General features: G+C 42.1%; 1 protein-coding gene across 5 annotated transcripts in view; it reads right to left on the bottom strand.

Annotated features, from left to right (window-relative positions):
• Positions 1–16,366, bottom strand: part of RNASEH2B (ribonuclease H2 subunit B) — a 42,992-nt gene extending 26,626 nt beyond the window's left edge. For 2 of the 5 annotated variants that reach the window (XM_035323382.1, XM_035323384.1), the window contains exons 1-3: positions 16,216–16,366; positions 3,904–3,975; positions 827–934 (exon numbers count right to left, since the gene is read on the bottom strand). In XM_035323382.1, coding sequence (XP_035179273.1) covers positions 827–934; positions 3,904–3,975; positions 16,216–16,279 — 244 coding nt within the window. In that variant the 5' untranslated portion in view covers positions 16,280–16,366. The remainder of the gene's footprint in view (positions 1–826; positions 935–3,903; positions 3,976–16,215) is intronic. The other 3 variants (XM_035323387.1, XM_035323380.1, XM_035323381.1) reach the window with 2 other exon arrangements.
• Positions 16,367–17,986: the final 1,620 nt, after the last annotated feature.

The following is a 17,986-nucleotide window of genomic DNA, read 5'->3' as shown; positions in this document are numbered from 1 at the left end:
GGATATTACCATTAAAGAAGGCATATGTCTGGTAAGGTTCTTTATTTATTTATTATTATAAATGCTTTTATTTTCCTAGTTGAAAATAGACGAAAAGGGTATACATTCATCTCCTGAGCTGATATTTACTGCATGGTCTATGGACATCCTGGGAGAGAAACACTACCCCAGTGACACCCTTACTGATAAAGGATTGTTAAAGCTGTTACAAGTAGTTACATAAGTTTCTTTCTCATTTTTAGAAAGATCATGGACTATGATATTATAGATGAGCTCACTTCAGACGAAACACTGAAACGGCACCTTCAGACAGCAGCCCTATCCCTGAGCTTACAACACTCACACAGAGGACTACAGAGGTAATCAAAAGAAAACAAGACCATGCATTCCAACGCTTGGAGCTCTTACACGCTGCTCTGCTTAGCTAGCTCAGGCCTTCCAGCCCTTTTTCCCTGCCATAGGATAAGACATATTTTACTTACACTGAGGACTTTCTGGTCTGATTGACAAGCCAAGCTAAGTATTTTATAACACTTCAGTTTAAATACAATTGAATGACTCCCCCGCCCCGCTATACCCTTCCTCAAAGACAAACGAACATCTGTCTAATTGAGGCTGCCAAAGGCAGTCTTTTAAAGAGAGACCACAAAGCCCCTAGCCCTGGTTAAATCCAGATGGCAAACGAGTGTGTCAGAAGGTGGGGATGTGATGCAGCATGCCTCAAACAACTAGGAGAAACACCTGTAAATTTACTAGAAGAGAGAGGGAAGGTGTCTGTTTATGAACATTAGTTACAGTTGGGGGAAGGATATGTTATATTACTCACCTTGTTGAACAGTCTCACCTATAAACCAGGAACGATATTCTTCATGAAAAACTTTAACTTCAAACAGCTGCTGTGCACCACTATTGAATAAGTAAAGGGTTGCTTCCCCTGTCGAAACAGAAATCTGGTTTGTGTTTGTAAGCTTTCACAAAAATCAAAAGAATACCCAATACATCTGAAGAATGTGCCTTATATACATACACACACAAACATACACACATTCTACATAAACTCACTACAAAGAAAGCTCAGACAAAGAAAACTATTATATACAGATGTTCGTTTACCAGCTCTATAAACCAAACTGAATTTGAATCAATAAATAAGATGTGTGAATAGTTCATCTTACAACACAAAGCCTTTGATCCAAACCCAAATCAAAATCACACAAGAAATTAGCTTTTGTCTGTACTGAAGGGGGAAGGTGGAAAACCAGAAAATTTCCTTTCTCTCTCTCATGCTTGTTCCCAAGACATTATATGCTGGGTTAGGGGAACAAAACTCTCAAACCTTCAAGTGACAACTTGATTTTTTTTTGTGCATGTGTGCATCAAAACAGACAACAGATAACTCAGTATGGGTAGACAAACAAAGTGAACAAGAAAGTTAAAAGGAGCTGCCACAAAGTGTCCACCATAATCTTGACAGTTTGAAAAGGGAAAGAAGAGCTTTATTTTCAGCCACATAACACAGCTCTGCTGTTTCTAGGTTCTAATGAGAAGGTGGCAAATGTGTTAAAAACAGAATTGGCACTTGCTGTGTCTCAAACAAGTTACCAGAACTGTGGGGCTGTAAGGGGCCACTGACGTTCAGTTAGTTGAGTCTGTTGGCTGGACTAGTCCTGTCTTGGTTATCAGTGCATCTTCAAGAGACAACATCAACTACAACATGGCAGTCCTGCTCAAAACACATAAATTGCAAAGCTGCACTGACTTGCAGATCGCATGCTGGCTCAAAAAAGTGTCAATGCAAGCCATTACAAGCTGAAGTCAGCACTGCTGTTTCCAGCCTGAAGAGATTCCTTAGGTGCAGAGGAAGGTCAGCTAAAATGGGCAGATGCATCTTTTCCCAAAAATGACTGATGATGCTTTTTTTTCCCCCTTTATCCAAGAAGCTGACCAAATGTTTAACCTCACCTAAGGATATAGTTTCAGTTCTCTGATAATCATTCTTTTGGAGAGGGAAGGAGAGGAGTGAACAGTAAATATAAGGGGGAGCAGAGGTTTCAATCATTACCATGTGCTTCTTAACAAGGGTCTACACCATAGTTTGATCAGTGCCAGACATCAGACTATTCATGGAAGTGTTCGTTGAACAGCTTAAAGACTCCTACCAGTGAGCGTGCTTGCCAAATGCGGTGGAGAGCTAGGAAATGTCGGGAAAGAGACCATTCCTACTGCAAAACTTCAGCTCCTCATTTTATTTCTTTACATTAAAAGGACAGTCACCATGGGTTCCCAACTATGTCACTAGGGAAAATCTCCAGGAGATGGAGAGAGAAGCTAAGTAGCTCTCCTCCTAACTTTGACGCTTCAATTAGTTGCTAAAGTCTTGTGGCGTGGGCACTCCCCTTCTTTTTAATTTAGAACTTTGAAAAATGCGTCTTATAGGACTTCTGTATTACAGGCTGAAACACTAGTTTGTAGTCTTTGTATGGGATAGAAATTTTGTCCTTTTTTACCTGACTATAAAAAGGACCGTGCGTACTTTTATTTAATAAAGTGGTTAGCATGAGTATCCACAGTGTGCTGAGTCCTTCAGTGGGTATTTATACAGTATCTGGCATCAACAATTCATCCATTAGACCCAGACATAAGGAAAAGACATTATTAGGGTGTTCTCAGTCCTTCCATTTTCAAACCCTATACTTATAATAGGCTACATAACTGAAAGTTTATGCATGTCTATAAATAAACTTCTGTAAATTCTGAAGGAACACACCCAGGCTTTTGGTCAAATCATCGTACTTTAGGTTTTCCCCAGAAACCTTTCCCAAGATCTCTGATTCTACAAGCTAAATAGTTCTCTTCTTCCACAGAGAAAAGCAAGTTAATATCTACTCTTTTTAATACATAATAAATTACAAAGCCAATATAATACAGCAGGTGGAAAATTTCTCTGGCTGTATATTTTCACTGTAAATCTGAGCAATCAAAAAACAAGTACCCTGACGAGAATAAATTATTTCACATTCTGTATCTATTGTTTTTAAATTACTTTTCCAAGTAGAAATTAGAGTACTGTGGTATTAAAATGTACCTGAAGACTTTAGTTACAAATATATAAAAAAATGAATGGTGTATTTCAAAAACAAAAGCATATAATTTAGAAAAAACAATATTACGAAAAGAGAAAAAAACAACGTGAGCCATGTTTTTCAAACAAAACATGCTAACCCTAACCAAGGCTTGCTGCAGATTTCTGCTGCAGTATCTTACACTGCAATTATTACGTTACTCATATAGAAATAACAAATCCTTGACTAAAATGGCAATCTGACTAGAAGAAAGTAACTGTGTGTGGGATGGTGGTGTCATTATATCACCTGCATCTGCTGGTCTTTCCAATGTATTTTGAATTCAAAGTGCCTTGTCATCTATTAACGGGAAAAGAGATACCACCACTTGGACCAAGGAAACAAGAAAATTAGATTTAAAAATGTAAAGAGTCAAAAAGCTTGGTAAGTATAATTGAATCACTTCTTCTGACCCTGCCTATTTATTTTACAGCATAAGATGAACGGTATGAAGCCTAAGTTTGGATTAAAAAAAAAAGCCCAAGCTCAACACCCAACATTGAAAGTTCCCCAAAACTAATGCACTTAAAAACACAACTTAAATTACCCCTCTTTTTTGTGCTGCCAATATTCCTGATGAATAAACATTTCAACCAATTAAAATTATAAAAGAAATCCTACATGTTTGCACAGCATTAACTGTCTGGCATCACCATCAGTATCTTTGGCACGTAAGACTTACATTATCATCACTATTTCAGCTTGCAAAACACAAATCATTTGGTGGTGGAGGGAATCAACCAGAACATTAACAGAATCGTGTCACTATTCCAAAACTTGCCTGTGCTTGGACTGCGTAACCTTGTAAACATAGGTTCGCTGTCAGGTGTCTTAGGGGGGTCAGTAGCAGCCTCTGTGGGGAGAAAGGAAAAAGTTATAAACTTGCAAATTGAGAAGCATTTCACGTTCTGCCATGCTTCTCCAAGATGTTCAGAATTAATTGGATGGACACTTTTTGAAAGCTCACATATTTTCTGCCTAAAAAGCTATATGCCTCAGCCCAAATTCATCCTACCTGATCAAGGCACCTAAATTATGATTCCAGACTTCCTGGCACTCTCTATTTGCCACGGAAAATATATGCACCTGGGAATGATTTAAGTTTTGAAAACCACTTCCCCCCAGAGAGCCTCAGGCAACAGAGCTCCCAAGTTTGACATCTCAGTTAAGTGAGATGAACTGATGCGTTGCCCCGATTAGTCTCAATGACAATGAGAATGCTTTGGCAAATTAGGCCAAGTATGGCATGGACATTAAAAAGTTAAAAGTGCACAAGGTAAAATATTTGCAGAAACAAACAGTGGACTTCTTTCGGGAACTAAGATTATGCGGCAATATGGGGCAGGAATTGTCTGAGTGGTTGTTATGTGAAAAAAATGCACCTTTGTTTATCTGTTATATATAATCTTGAAAAACAATGAGTGTGTTTCTTTCTCCCCACAGGAAAAAGAAGCTGAGAGAATACAGCGCCTCTGGCTTAGGCTCCTGACAGTTGTTCTCTTTACTGTGTTTTTAAGCAAAAAAAGTCAGACAAAAAGCAGAGCCACAAAAGTACAATTTCTCTGAAATTTAAAAAAAAAAATAGAAAGGAAACAGCTCCCATAATGATGCTGATTCAAGTCTGAAAAAACCATCTATAAGGATCCCCAGTTAAGTGTATTCTATCCAAGTTCTCTTCATTGGGAAAGTCTAAGTTATATGTATGAAAACAACTTCCCACATCTGAGTGAAGAGCAACATGACAGCATCATCCTTCTTAGCTCACAGACTGCCAGTTCTGTCCCAATTCCTCTCATAAAGGCATTCATCAGAGCAAGGAAAATTACTAAAGCATTTCACAAACACAACCAGCATCCAGCCCCCAGAGAACAGACTGACAGGGACCAGGCTGATGCTTGGGTTATGGTGCTGCTGCGGGAAGCAGAGAGTTTTGGTAGTATCCAGGAGGTTTGCTGAGACAGAGGCAGCGCAGTCCTTTTCCATAAAAAAAAATGGAGATAGGAACCTCAAGCACATTCAAAAATAGTTGTCCACTCTGGCTGAAAGCCTGTCCGCAGCACCTCAGGAAAGGACAGGTAGACTTCTCACAAGTTCACAGGAACCTCAGTTGCAAAAAAGGCCCGGGTAAATCTCATCTTTCACATCTACACCTCCAAACAGAAATTGTCCAGAAGAAGACGTAAGCAGGGCTTAAAAACCAAGTGTGTTTTGTGGTGAGGTGTTGGAAGATAACAGTTCCTAGAGCTGTTTGAAGAATTAACTGCTATTTTCTTCCCCTGAATTTTCAGTTGAGTCTTCAGGTGGCTTGAAAAAGTTTCAATATAAGTTAGGGATTTTTAATGGAAAAAAAAGTCCGTATTTGCTAACCAGATTTACTTCATATGCTGATACATAAACACACACGGTTGTCAAGCTACATTTGTCCTGGCAAAGGAGAACTTCAAATTTCTAAAGCTGTGTATATTTCAATTTCTGAGCACAGTTTAACATTGGTGTATTTTTTGTTACTTTTTAAAACACTAGAGTGATTAATGACAGTGAAAGAAACACACTGCATGTGTTTACTTTGATGTGTTTCGCATGAACATGTTAAAATATACACACTAAATGTGAGTTTCAAAATTTGAAACTAAAAGCAAAGCAAAACAAAACAAAACAAAAGTGAAGGAGCTTTTAGTGCTCACTTGCTTTGCTTTCTCCATGCATAGATTTATGAACACCGGGAAGGCGTCCAGCTGAGCCCAAAGTTGCATCAGGTATAACGTGAACAATTAAGTAGACAACCCTTCCTAATGGAGCTGGTTTTAATGAAGTTCGCAGCTTTATTCGCTAGATCTGTTATTTTCCCAACCTTCCAATGCCATGCTGGATTCATCCATCTCCACTAAGTACGGGAAATGCCTGCAGAGACCCCGCTGCCTCCTCACCCAGGATAACCACCTCTCATTGCTGAGGGCCGCCCTGTGCCATCACCCTCTGCCCTGACGGATTCCCCTTTATCTGCCCTGGGTTTCCACAAGAAGGGAAACACAGCTCTGCCCTTCTAGCTCTGCAGCTCTCCTCAGGAACTGCACGGCGGGCAGCTGCCCATGCCATTTAGCCCCTAAAGAAGAGGCCAAGCCCCAGTCCCAGCATCTCCCGCCCATGGGATCAGAGCAAACGCCCCGTTCTCCCCACAGCTGCTGCAGAAGGCAGCTTACCAGAAGGGATGCACGTGTGCACAAACAAAAAGAAGGGAAGGTGTGGGCAAAGGCAAAAGTGGTTTGATTTTTTTTTGTTTTAAACATTGGGATTTCTTCAAAATGTATTCAATACCCCACTCCATTTCCAGGGGCAGCAGTATATTTTTGTTACAGATTGGCTCTACTAGATGTCAAGTTGGCAGATAAAAAGAGGCAACTGGGAGAATGCCTGCTTGGAAAACTGGATGCAATAGTAACATGGCCTTACGGATGAAGAAGGCCCTATTTATCTGAATTTAAACAGTTCGTGGGTAGGAAAGTGCTGAGCAAGGGATTTTTGAAGTTAGGTGTCCAAACGCTTTCTTCTGTGTGTTCTGGCCTTCAGCCAGGAAAGGTAACTGGATTTCTTTAATGTCATTACATTTATCAGTCCTCGTATTTGGGCAAGGATCTCTTCTAGCTGAGTAAATAAAGATTTCTTAAAAACCAGCTCTGTAGTGATTTTCTAGCAAAACTAAGAGTTAAACTGGGTGTTTGGGATTTTTGAATTTTAAGAGTCACAACCAGACAAGCAATAATCTTACAGAAAATAAGCAGACAAAAGGGACATTACGGGAAATCCTAATGGAAAACATCAGGTGATTGCCACTGCGCTTACTCCAAAAGCATCTGTAAAAACCTGTTCCTCTACTGGAATAACAAGAGAGACATGAGACCTTTCTGACTGTTACGTTCTCTACCAACTGCAGCTGTACGTGGCAGGTAATGCACAGGGAGCACAGGTCAACATAGTGACAGATGTGTCAGTACAGCACACTGTTCTCCTAGGACAATGTTCTCTGCAAGGATAAAAACAAAAACAAACAAACAAACAAAAAACAACAGACAAACAGGTACAGAGAGGCCCGATTAATCCTGTCCCAAGGAGGCATCTGAATTAGCTAGCCACTCTCTAAAGTGCCAGGTAAGACAGCCAGGTGCTTCTAGGAGGCAGCCGACCGCCCCCTGCAGCCTGCCCCATCCCTTGGGAGTATGCTTCTGTCTCCCTCAACCTTCCCAACACCTCCTGCAACCCGGGTGAGGCAGAGTCGCTGCTGCACCAGTGGAGGGAGTTCTGAGTTAAGCACAATGCAGGACAACGAAACACCAGCACCACACTGTTAAGTAGGTGTACTTTGCTTAAGTTACTTATAGGTTACTGTTCGTTCATGATCAACCAAGTCACACAAAGCCCACCTAAAAATGTGGGCGATACATCCAGCAGCTGTACTGGGGTCTACAGAGGGAACGTCAAAACCCTGAAGGTGAGACGAAGAGACTACAAAGCCTTCAATTACACAAAAAGAGAGAAGCCTATCGTATTTCGTGGACATATAACCAGGCAAATTCTGTAAAATGTGTAAGCAGAACAAAGTGAAAATGAAGCGGCTGTCAAAGAATTTCTAGCAATAATTTATTCCACAATGGATTGACATGTGGCATTAACAAACCTGGCCATTAAAAAAAAGGGGCTAGCTGGTACCGCAACACAAATAAACTGGAAAAGAACATAAAACTCCCACTAAGATCTATGAAACTGTTAGAGATGATGCAAGGTCTGTTCACCTTTTTTTCAAAAACTGCTTATAGAATACTGTATATAACAGACTAATATCAAGTTATATGGAATTCCCATGCAAAAAGCTGCCAGCCAAGCAAGCAAAAGGCTGTAAATATCTGTCAATTGCGTAAGAGGAAAAAACCCTCAGAGAGCACAAATTTCCCCACCACCACCACCCTGCAAAAAAACAGGATCATTTAAAAGTCTGGAAATATAAAGTTAAGATTTCATTTAAAAACAGATATTAAACCATACGTCACCTACACAAATCTTTTCCATTCCCTTCTGAACTTCTAGTCATGCAAAAAAGGTGTGTCAGATGGAGACATGATGATGATGGCGCTCATTTAACAGACATTTTATGGACGCCTTTAAACTAAGTAGTCTAGGGGTGCAGATATGTTAGATCTAATAATTGTTTATATTTACATTCTTTTTAGAATCAGTTAACCCTGAAGTAAACTGCTTTAATTAATTCAGTGCCTGTGCCAATGCTATATAAGCCAAGTGTCCTTTGTCCTGTGGTACACACGCTGAAAAAAAGTTCAGTGAAAAGTAATTAATAAATCCAGTACTTTGTATCTGGTAGACTTCTAAAAATATTTATAAGTTACAAAATATTAGCGTAATGAATCAATTCAGGTATGCATAGACTGAGGATGCAGTCCCATGAATGGCTTCCAGTGACCAAAGATCACAGGTCATTAAAAAATGCAGTCCTGAGCTCCCGACCTCTGCTGCCTTCTCTCCATTAAAACCAGCAGCATTTCTGTGGCTGTATGGCAAGCCAGCTCAGTTCATTGACCTAAATGAGCAGAAACAAGCCACAAAAGAAGTCTTCATTTTCATCCAAATCAGTAAATATTGCCGCCCACTATATGGTTACATGATCACCAGAACAGAGGGACAGAACCCGTGGTGAGAGCAGCAGATGCCACAGAAAATCACCTACTCTACATGAGACAATGGCCTCTTTGGTCAGCTTAGGCTAATTAGAAAACAAGATCCTATGTGATTTATAGAGGTGGGAAAGCAACAGATGAGCACGAGGTATCATTGCTTCCTTGGCTGACAACGCTCCCTGGAGACCACTAAATGGCACTCAGCTCTATTACCTCTGCAAACAGCCGCTCTTCCACATGCCTACACGGGAGGCAGGAGGCATGGCTTCACACTTGAACCCACTTCATTTTTGGAAATCTTACCTTAGTTTTCACTCAGTTACAATAGCTTGTGTTACCTCACTCCCTTATCCTCTTGACCATATAGCACTGGCTTCAGCAAGGGGACTTCTGCGATGCCTGTTGTAAAAGCTAGGATGGCCATCAGTTTGGTAATCATAACATATAGCATTTGATGCCTTAAGCAAATAATGTTTAATGTGGTGCAATTTACACCCCTTAAACCCTTTTTGGCTCCTACTTCACCTGCAAATAATGTGGTTAAAAAGTAATAAAATACTGAGATGCAAAAATGGCATTAAGTTTTCTATCTTGAACAAAACTTGATGCAGAAATACTACCAGATGGCTCGAGTAGTCTTCTGCCCCAGTACACAGCCAAGCAACTGCGCTTGATATTAAGACTTCTGCCTGAGAGCATCCTTTAACGTCACCTAATGCTGGCACAGATCACTTCTTAAGCCAAAAACACACGTTTATAGACTCACTGGCAACAATGGAGAATACTAACTCAGCTGTTACTGAAATCTCGATGTTAGGCAGATCATCCAGAGGAGGCTGAGCTGAATGAAGGAAAAGTCATCTTGAGAAGTTCGAGAACAGGTTATCACTTGAAAGGATAAAAACTTCAGACTTCCCTTCTCAATATTTATAGGGTCATCACTGGTGCAGCTGTATTACTGGCTGAATCAGCCCTATTCCCATGTGCAGAGAGGCCTAAGTTGGCATAAGTTGGTCTCTTCCAAGCCAGATGGCAGAAAGCAGAAGTAGGAGATGGTGTTACACATTAAAACATCTCTTTTCAGTTATTTTATTTGCTACGCTTCCTTCTGGCTCCTTGGCTTGCCAGTTATATCTGCTTTATACACAGCTGAGCTCAGTATGCCTTTTAAGAGATGACATGCAAAAAAATAGTGAAAATTACCTGCAGGCAAAAGGCTTTGTTCAGGAGATGCAAATGCCAGTTTAGGGAGAGGTTAAGTAAAACATGCCCACAGAGCGCTGACTTCTACAATAAGTGTATCCAGGCTCACTTTATTAAAAGAAAGTAGATAAATACGGGCACGTATACTTACATTATCTTTCTGATGTTTCAAGTCAGCTCCTTAAAAACACACATTTTTAATTATCAACATTATTTCCAAGTTCTTTATCTGAATTGTTCTGGAAGTATTAACGTTCAAATGTCCTGCTCAATTTTGGCATTCACTACAACTTCTGAAATAAGCTTTCTAACAGCCCAGCATAGCGGTCTGTTTTGCAGCAGATACTCTGAATTTATTTCTTTAAAGCTAAATAAAAGCATGTATTGAAGTGTTTTTAAGCCCAAGGTAACAGAATGGAAAATAAAAAATAATAAAAAACCACCCCGCCTATTTCAGATGTTAAAGCAAACTACTTTCATGCATTATATATTCAACAGCTTCTTTTGATATGACATCTTCTCTCAATATGACCCCAAATTTTCAAGTCAAATGCTTCCTCTGTTGTTGCATGGAGACAAAAGTTCCTTAGTCTCATTTGAAAGAAAGGAGGATTAATTTAATGCATGCTGATGCCCTATGGTTTGGCATCACAGTCCATTTATTTCTGCCTCCATCTGACTTTTGGCATATGAGATTTGTTCAAAGAGCTTGCCAAGTCTCATGTGAAACTGCTCCTTTTATTTTTAAATAAGTAATTCCTAAAAATAATAGGATTGTTAAATTTCCCTCCCTTCTTGCTATCCTTCCAGTGCCATTAAAATGGCAGTTCCCATAAAATAATAAAAAAGCTAATCAATTTGCTGTTTAAGAAAACAACAGACCAAAAAAATGTAGTCATCTAAACTTGTCTAGCTCAAAAAATAGAGCTGGAAATTAATCTTCAGCTTGCAGCTAACCCCTACTTCTTTTATGAATACAGAACAAATGAAATACAGTGCTCTTAACCTTGGGTGCTGAGTGGAACGCCAAACTTAGAAAACTTTCTTCAATTCCTGACCTCTTTGCTAAAACCAGCAAAGGATATAAATAGTATCAGCTCCGACAAAACACCTATACCCAAGAAACTGAACTGAAAAGAGACTGCCCTTCACACCCCTCTTGCTAGGCAGCTAGTGGGAGAGGTTGGTCGCTGTCAGTACGACCAGTTTGAGGCCATTATATAAGAAAGCTGTTTTGTTACACAGAGCCCAGATTGGATCTGTCACACACCGTGATTTCAAAACGGTATCTGAAGGTTTTCCACCTCCCTACTCTTATAAACCTACAGTTAGGTGGGGTCTCAATGTTATTTCTTTCTCTAAAAAATCATTTCTAGTCCTTATGATTTTCAGAGAAAACATTGACAACGGTAATTCCATAGGCTCTGTGAAACAAACAGAAATATATGTGTATTACAAAAGCACCTCATTGATTCAGGTGATAGGATTTGAAAAAAAAAAAAAAAAACAACAGACACAACATAAATACTCAGTAACCACAGAATCTCTTCTAGAAAAGCACAGCATTAGCAACCTTCTAGCTATGAGACAGATGGGCTCTAATCCTCAGGAGCCACTTCTTTTCCCTTGAACCCACTCAGTAGCTAGACCAATTCCTGTATAGGAAGCTCTGCATTCTCAAGAGTAAGTGGAGGGTGTGGATACACACACAATGAGACATCACAGATTATCCAACTTCTCTGAGAAAAGCAGAAGAGCACAGTCTGCAAACTCAGACACCCACCAGTCAAGTCCATGTGGGTCCTTCAGGACTTACAAACACTGTGATGCCTCTGTACCACAATTTCTCCAGTGCTCCAGATTCCGGAGGTCTTCTTAACCGTTGACGTCAACTACCCTGAACAAAGCAAGTTCAGATCCAGATTTCCAGCCAAGTTAATAAAATCCCCTGGAACGTGGAACACAGCACAGAAACACCCATGTGGGTCTGCACAGAGCCAGCTCGGTTCCATCAGGACTTATTAGTTCAGACACTGTCTGAAAGCAGCTGCACTGCAAAGCTGGTTCTGGAAACAGCAGAGATGTGTTAACATGGCACAGCACTTGAACCAATAAACCATGTTAGTGCTGAGCAGAGTCTCCTCTAGGCCAAATCTGGTGCCTGTGTATCCACAGAATAGCTAAACTGCAACTGGAGAAACTGCCTGAAGGGTTGGCTCTATTTTGAGCCCAGCATGCACAGCTCTACTCCTACCTGCATGCCCAAGTCTTCTGTCCTCACCCGATTTTTATGTCCTCATCACCTCACTCCACCTGACCAACCTCTCTGCCTACTCTTCTCCTGTTCGTTGCTCTCTCTCTCAACGGTTCACATCCTTCCCCTAAATGCTCGCGTTAAGGCTGCATGATGTCCAGCAGTGGCTCCCAGCCTTTAGGAGTGATCAGGATGGTTCCCACCTTCTCCTTGCCCAACCTTCTCCACCAGACCAACGCTTCTGAACTCCTGTATCCCTGATTCCCAGGCCAAGGCTTCCCCCTTCATCCTGCCCTTCGTTCTTCAATCCCTCACATGGGAACAACCGTGCTAAAAACAAACAAACAAACAAACAAAAAGATGTTTTGGCATATCAAATCATCCTGTGCTCCAGGAAAAAAATAAAAATAAAAGTATCAGCAGAAGCACCACAACCAGTGCTGTCACCAGGACAAGGGCAGGCTACCTTGTCTAAAGGTAAGATTTGTACTTCCCCTTGAAGTTGCTTACCTGCCAGCCCTGATAGGACTGTCTGAGGCTCTTCCCCTTCTTCCTACTCAAGATTTCCCTTGTGTGACTGTCCCATACCAAACAGGCTTGAGTATCTGGGTGTGGCAATGGGGTGGTGAGGGCAAAGCTCTGTCATCAAGGTGCTACTGCTAAGTGGAGTGAACAAAGCCCTTTCTTTGCCATAGGAAGGAATGAAGGTAGACAAAGACCGACGGAGGTGAAGCACAGGGTGCCTGGCTGACTGGACATCAGCCCCTGTCTCTCAGCTCAGGCAACTCCGTACCTCTTCCCACCTTTACCCACCTCTATAATCTAGGCAAAATACCTGACGAGCTGTGTGTTTTGTAGCTGTCCTACCACTTGTAGGCATGAAATGGACGCTGACAGTCACCGTTTTACAGTACTGGAAATATAATGATACAGTTAATGATTTGGAACAGAAAGCAAGGGAGTCTGGCCCTCTAGGACAAATCAAGGGACTGCTGTAGCACGCATCATTGGTAAAACAACCACTCCAGCTGTATTACTCCTCTAGCTATAATCGTGACTTGAAAAAACAACATAGGGCAGTTCTAGCTGACAGAGGAGATTCCTCGTTTCTCAGCTGGTTCGAGAACACTGAAATCAATATGGAAACAAGGAAATCAGAACCAAAACTGAAATCTATTTTCTCAGTTTCAAACACACTGCAAACAACAGAGCCACACAATACAATGTATTCTACAAATGTGTAGTAAAGCAGGGAAATTAGCAATAATTTTAGAGCCTTCAATCCCAAAGCACACTACTCTGCTCACTTTCTATGGCAAATCAGAAAATGAAATCCATCTGTTTTTTAGCTGCTGTGTTGCAAATATCACAATGTTGCCAGTTGCTGAAGTCCAAATAAGAATCTCACCTTCCTCGGCATGAGCTTTTTACACTTTAACTAAGTGTTTCTATGTGTCATATAAGTAACTAAACCATGCCCAGAGACTTCTCTGAGAGGCTCAGACTCTTCTGATGGAGTTTCAGAAAGGCACAGTGATTAAGAGATGAGACCACCATATGTATCCTTGTTCAAAACTCTAGCCACATCCTTGCCTTGTTCTGGGTCAAACATGTTTGAGAAATACTGAGAGTTAAGAAAGCAAGTTTCAGTTCTCTCAGCTTTAATTCTACCCTTCTGACAGACTTCATTCTTTTTTAAACTGATATCTAGCCTCTCTGCAGAGCTAGTCATCATCTCCAGCCATACAGGAACTTTTAAGATGTCACAATCAATGCAAGATGAATGACATATCCAAGTGGAAATGCTATTTAGTCGTGTAGGATGGTATGCATTATTAACCTTACAAGCTGTTCAAGGGAGACTGCTCTGGTGAGCAGCTCAAACTAACGGAATTACTTGAAAGTGGGGCCTTAGAAAGTGCCTTTAGTGTAAGAAAAGTTTTGGAGCTCCTTGCACAGCATTAAAACTTGTCTTTCTCTTTCCTGCCACTATGCACAGGATACACAAAGATAAACTTGCAATTTACATCTACAAGGTGTTAGCAGACATTAACAGACAGTACTTAACTCCCACCCAGAACCAGATCCTGCAATTATTTACACAGGTCGCTTTTACACGTGTATGGAGCATAATACTATGCAGGTCTTGAGAAGATACAGATTGCCATATAAATAACATTTAACATAGTCAAAGAAAAAATCATCTCTGGTTATACAGACAACTTTGTCCATCTTCTTTCCTAAGGTCCCAATCGGGTCTTCCGATTACAATTTCTGCTAAATGGCCAACAAAGACTTTCTGAGATCCATCAGACAGAGCAGTTCAGAAACGTAAAACTTTAGCAAGAGCAACAGACACTAACTTTAAGAATCTCCCTTCATAAAAATTGTGAAAAGAAAAAGAAAATCATTAAATCTATTTAATTTCAGTGGTCCAATTTATATGATAGGCAAGTTTCATCAGCTGTGGAGTTCTGAAATTATCTTTTTCTAAAAATCACTATGTGCTCTGAGGTTCTACTAAGGTTTAATAAACTTTCTTACGGGTCTGGAGTACTATATAAATTTTGTCAGAGCTGTGCTGGCATAATTGGTAATACAAACTGTCTGGCTTCATGAAAGTTACAAGCTCTGGCTCCAATCCTGCAAACACTTACTGAAGAATTTAACTTACTGCACAGAACTGACTACTCATGCATAAGTTAAGCATATTTGTAAATATTTGCACAGTATGGACATCTGTTGGCATAGCCAGTCATCTGATACAAGATTCAGCTTTAAATCCTAGTCTGCAGAGAAAGGAATTCCTTGCTTATAAATTCCTTTCTTCAGCATCAAGCATGTCAGATACCGAAGAAAGGAATTGAAAAGCTAAAACCAGAGGAAAAGAGGAATCAGCGAAACCATAACAATTGGTTCTGTTGCTCTTGTAACTAGAGAAGCCTGGTTTCTTAATGCCTCAACACTGAACTGCCTCATTTTCAAGCCTTGGTGAACTAAGCTGATTCTCTACCTTTCTGTTGGTGGTATCATTTACAGCACTTATCACATTGTCACAGACATTCTCATGAAAATTATAAAAATACTCCAAAAAGCTCCCCCTTTTTATCAGGTTTGGCTGAAATTAACAAACAAGCTTGTAATTTTGGGTAGGACAAGAAACAGGCACAGTATAAGGCCAACCCACGAACAGTTGTGGAAGTCTCACTGCCTTAGGATATCAGGCTATAAAAAGGTACTTGTGAAATGTCTCCTTCCTCTGAGCATCTTGGAGTTTGAACACATCCTGTTTGCCTCATCCTCCTTAACACAAAACCCTTTTGTGACCTGTGAATTTACGAGCTGATACTAGTCAGAAATAAATGGAAAGGGGGGGAAAGGCATCTTCACACTTGCTTTGTGTGAAGCAACAGAAGCTAAGCCTACACAGCGCGTATGGCCTCGTCTGCGCTAGCTGCCATGTGGACGTCTGCTCGTTCAGCCTACAGGAAGAAGAGCAGAGGAAATCTCAGTGTGGATTAGGATTTATGTTTTCCAAGGAGTTTGTTTTGAAGCAGAAGCTTAGGGGCTAAGCCCTTTCCTCAATAAATAAGTAAATAATGGTGAAGGAGGTGAGGCAGACCAGCAGCCAGGAGATGATGCTGAGGCTCCATGGAGGACCTTGCTGACAGGACCTCCCTCTTCTACAGCCCCTCTCTGCAGGCTCACAGCACTGCTTGCAAACCAGGGGCGAGCCAAATTTATAAAAAATAAAAGGCGGTGAAGAAGACGGGGTCCCCGGAGAGGAGGGAGATCCCCTGCAGGGCCTTGTGTCGGGGCTGTGTCACAAAACCAGGGCCGGCCGCGCACCGCAGCCCTCACAGGGAAGGCGGCCGCCTCCTGCCCGGCTCCGCCGCCGTGACCTGCGAGCTCGTGGCGGAGCCCGCCCCACCTCGGAGCCCCGCGGGGTTACCTGGCGCAACGAGCACCCACTGGGCAGGGTGCGCGGCCGCGGGACGCTGCTCCGTGCCGTGCATGCTCCGCCACCCCCGGCGGCAGCTCCCACAGCCGCCGCCACCGCCGCAACATGGCGGCCGGGGCGGAGCGGGGCGGCGAGGAGAGGCGGGAAGCGCCGCCACAGAGCCCGGCGGCAGGACGGCGCCACCGCGCGGGCTGTAAAAGGGGGGAGCGGGTGGTAGCACGGCGCTCACATAGCGGCGGGTGTCCTGCCTCCCCTCTTTTCCCCCTCCGCGCTCACCCCCGAAAGGGTGAGGGGAATGGTACGGGCCGCTGCGGGCGGGAGGAGCGGGAGGTGGGCGTGTGGGAGGGGGGCGGTGGCGCCATCGTCTTCGAGTCGGTCCCCGGCATAGGCAGCAGCCTCCTCGCCCTCTGAGGGCAGTCCCTTAGCCCCGGCCCGTCGTATTGTGGGGTGGCTGCCTCTGCTAGCATCTTATCCAGTTAAATAAACGCCTCACGTTGTGGGGTAGCGAAGGAGACCGTGTCCGGCTCCTCCCAGGGGTCTGCCCGCTAACCTCTGCCCGCTGACAGGACTTGTGGCGACAGGCACAAACCGAAACACGAGAAATTCTGTTTAAGCATAATAAAAAGCATTTCATGTAGCTAGAGGGTGGCCAAACGCTGGAACAGACCGTCCTGAGAGGTGGAGGCTGACCCAAAGCCTCCTTAGCAATCATCCTTTCCGGTGTGTGTCACATCCTGTTAAATGTGTCCCGTATCTACATACAGCCCCAAGGACCCTCGTTACAGAACCATTGAATCATTAGGGTTGGGAAAGCCCTCCAAGACCATCTGGTCCAACCATCCCCCTACCACCAGTGTCACCCACTAAACCATGTCCCTAAGCACTACGTCCAGCCTTGCCTTGAACACCCCCAGGGACGGTGACTCCACCACCTCCCTGGGCAACCTGTCCCAGTGCCTGACTGCTCTTTCTGAGAAGAAATGTCTCATTTCCAACCTGAACCTCCCCTGGTTTAGTCCTCCAAAGTAAGACCCATGCATACACATACATATATATACACGTATATAAACTTAGCTTCACCAACACAAGAATGGGTTGATGGCCAAAGTCCCAGAGATTTAGAAGACAAACATTATATGTTATCAAAAGTATTAAAGTATACATATCAATTGTAAATCTCAGAGATATGAAACAAATATTAAAAACATACTAACATTTATGCTCCAAAACAGAACAGAATTAACCAAGGCCAACATATGCAAAACAGCTGAGTTGATGTAAGGATGAAAAAAAATAATTTCCTGAAGTCTGAGCATATACGTTCATAACTCTGAGATTACACTAATCTAAATTTGTTTTATTTTAATTTTCCTGATTTTTTTTCCTCTTGCCTGAAGTGGGGCAGGGTATAAATGCCAAAGACCACACCACATCATGTGTTTTGAAGAAGTCCCCACTGAAATCACAGGGAAATTCTGCTTTCAAAATGATTGCAAGTTGCTATGGCATGTGCCTGGATTGCAGCATTCGCTGATGGATGTAGTAAAACCCTCTTTAGCACTTGTTATAACAAAGAGAAAGAGGATCCTAACTGTTACACTGTAATCCATGCAAAAGCACTGGGAGAGCAGAGCGGGAATGGTTCCTGTGTTTGAAACCTTTTTAGAAGGAAAGCTTCCCATACAGAGAAATGGTTCCTTGTAAATAACAACAGTTTGGCTTCCAATCCTGAAAAGAAAATGCATGGCAGGATGTTGTACAC

This window comes from Oxyura jamaicensis, chromosome 1 (genome assembly GCF_011077185.1).
Source record: "Oxyura jamaicensis isolate SHBP4307 breed ruddy duck chromosome 1, BPBGC_Ojam_1.0, whole genome shotgun sequence".
Taxonomy (NCBI): Eukaryota; Metazoa; Chordata; class Aves; order Anseriformes; family Anatidae; genus Oxyura; species Oxyura jamaicensis.
This window is presented reverse-complemented; position numbering and strand designations above follow the sequence as displayed.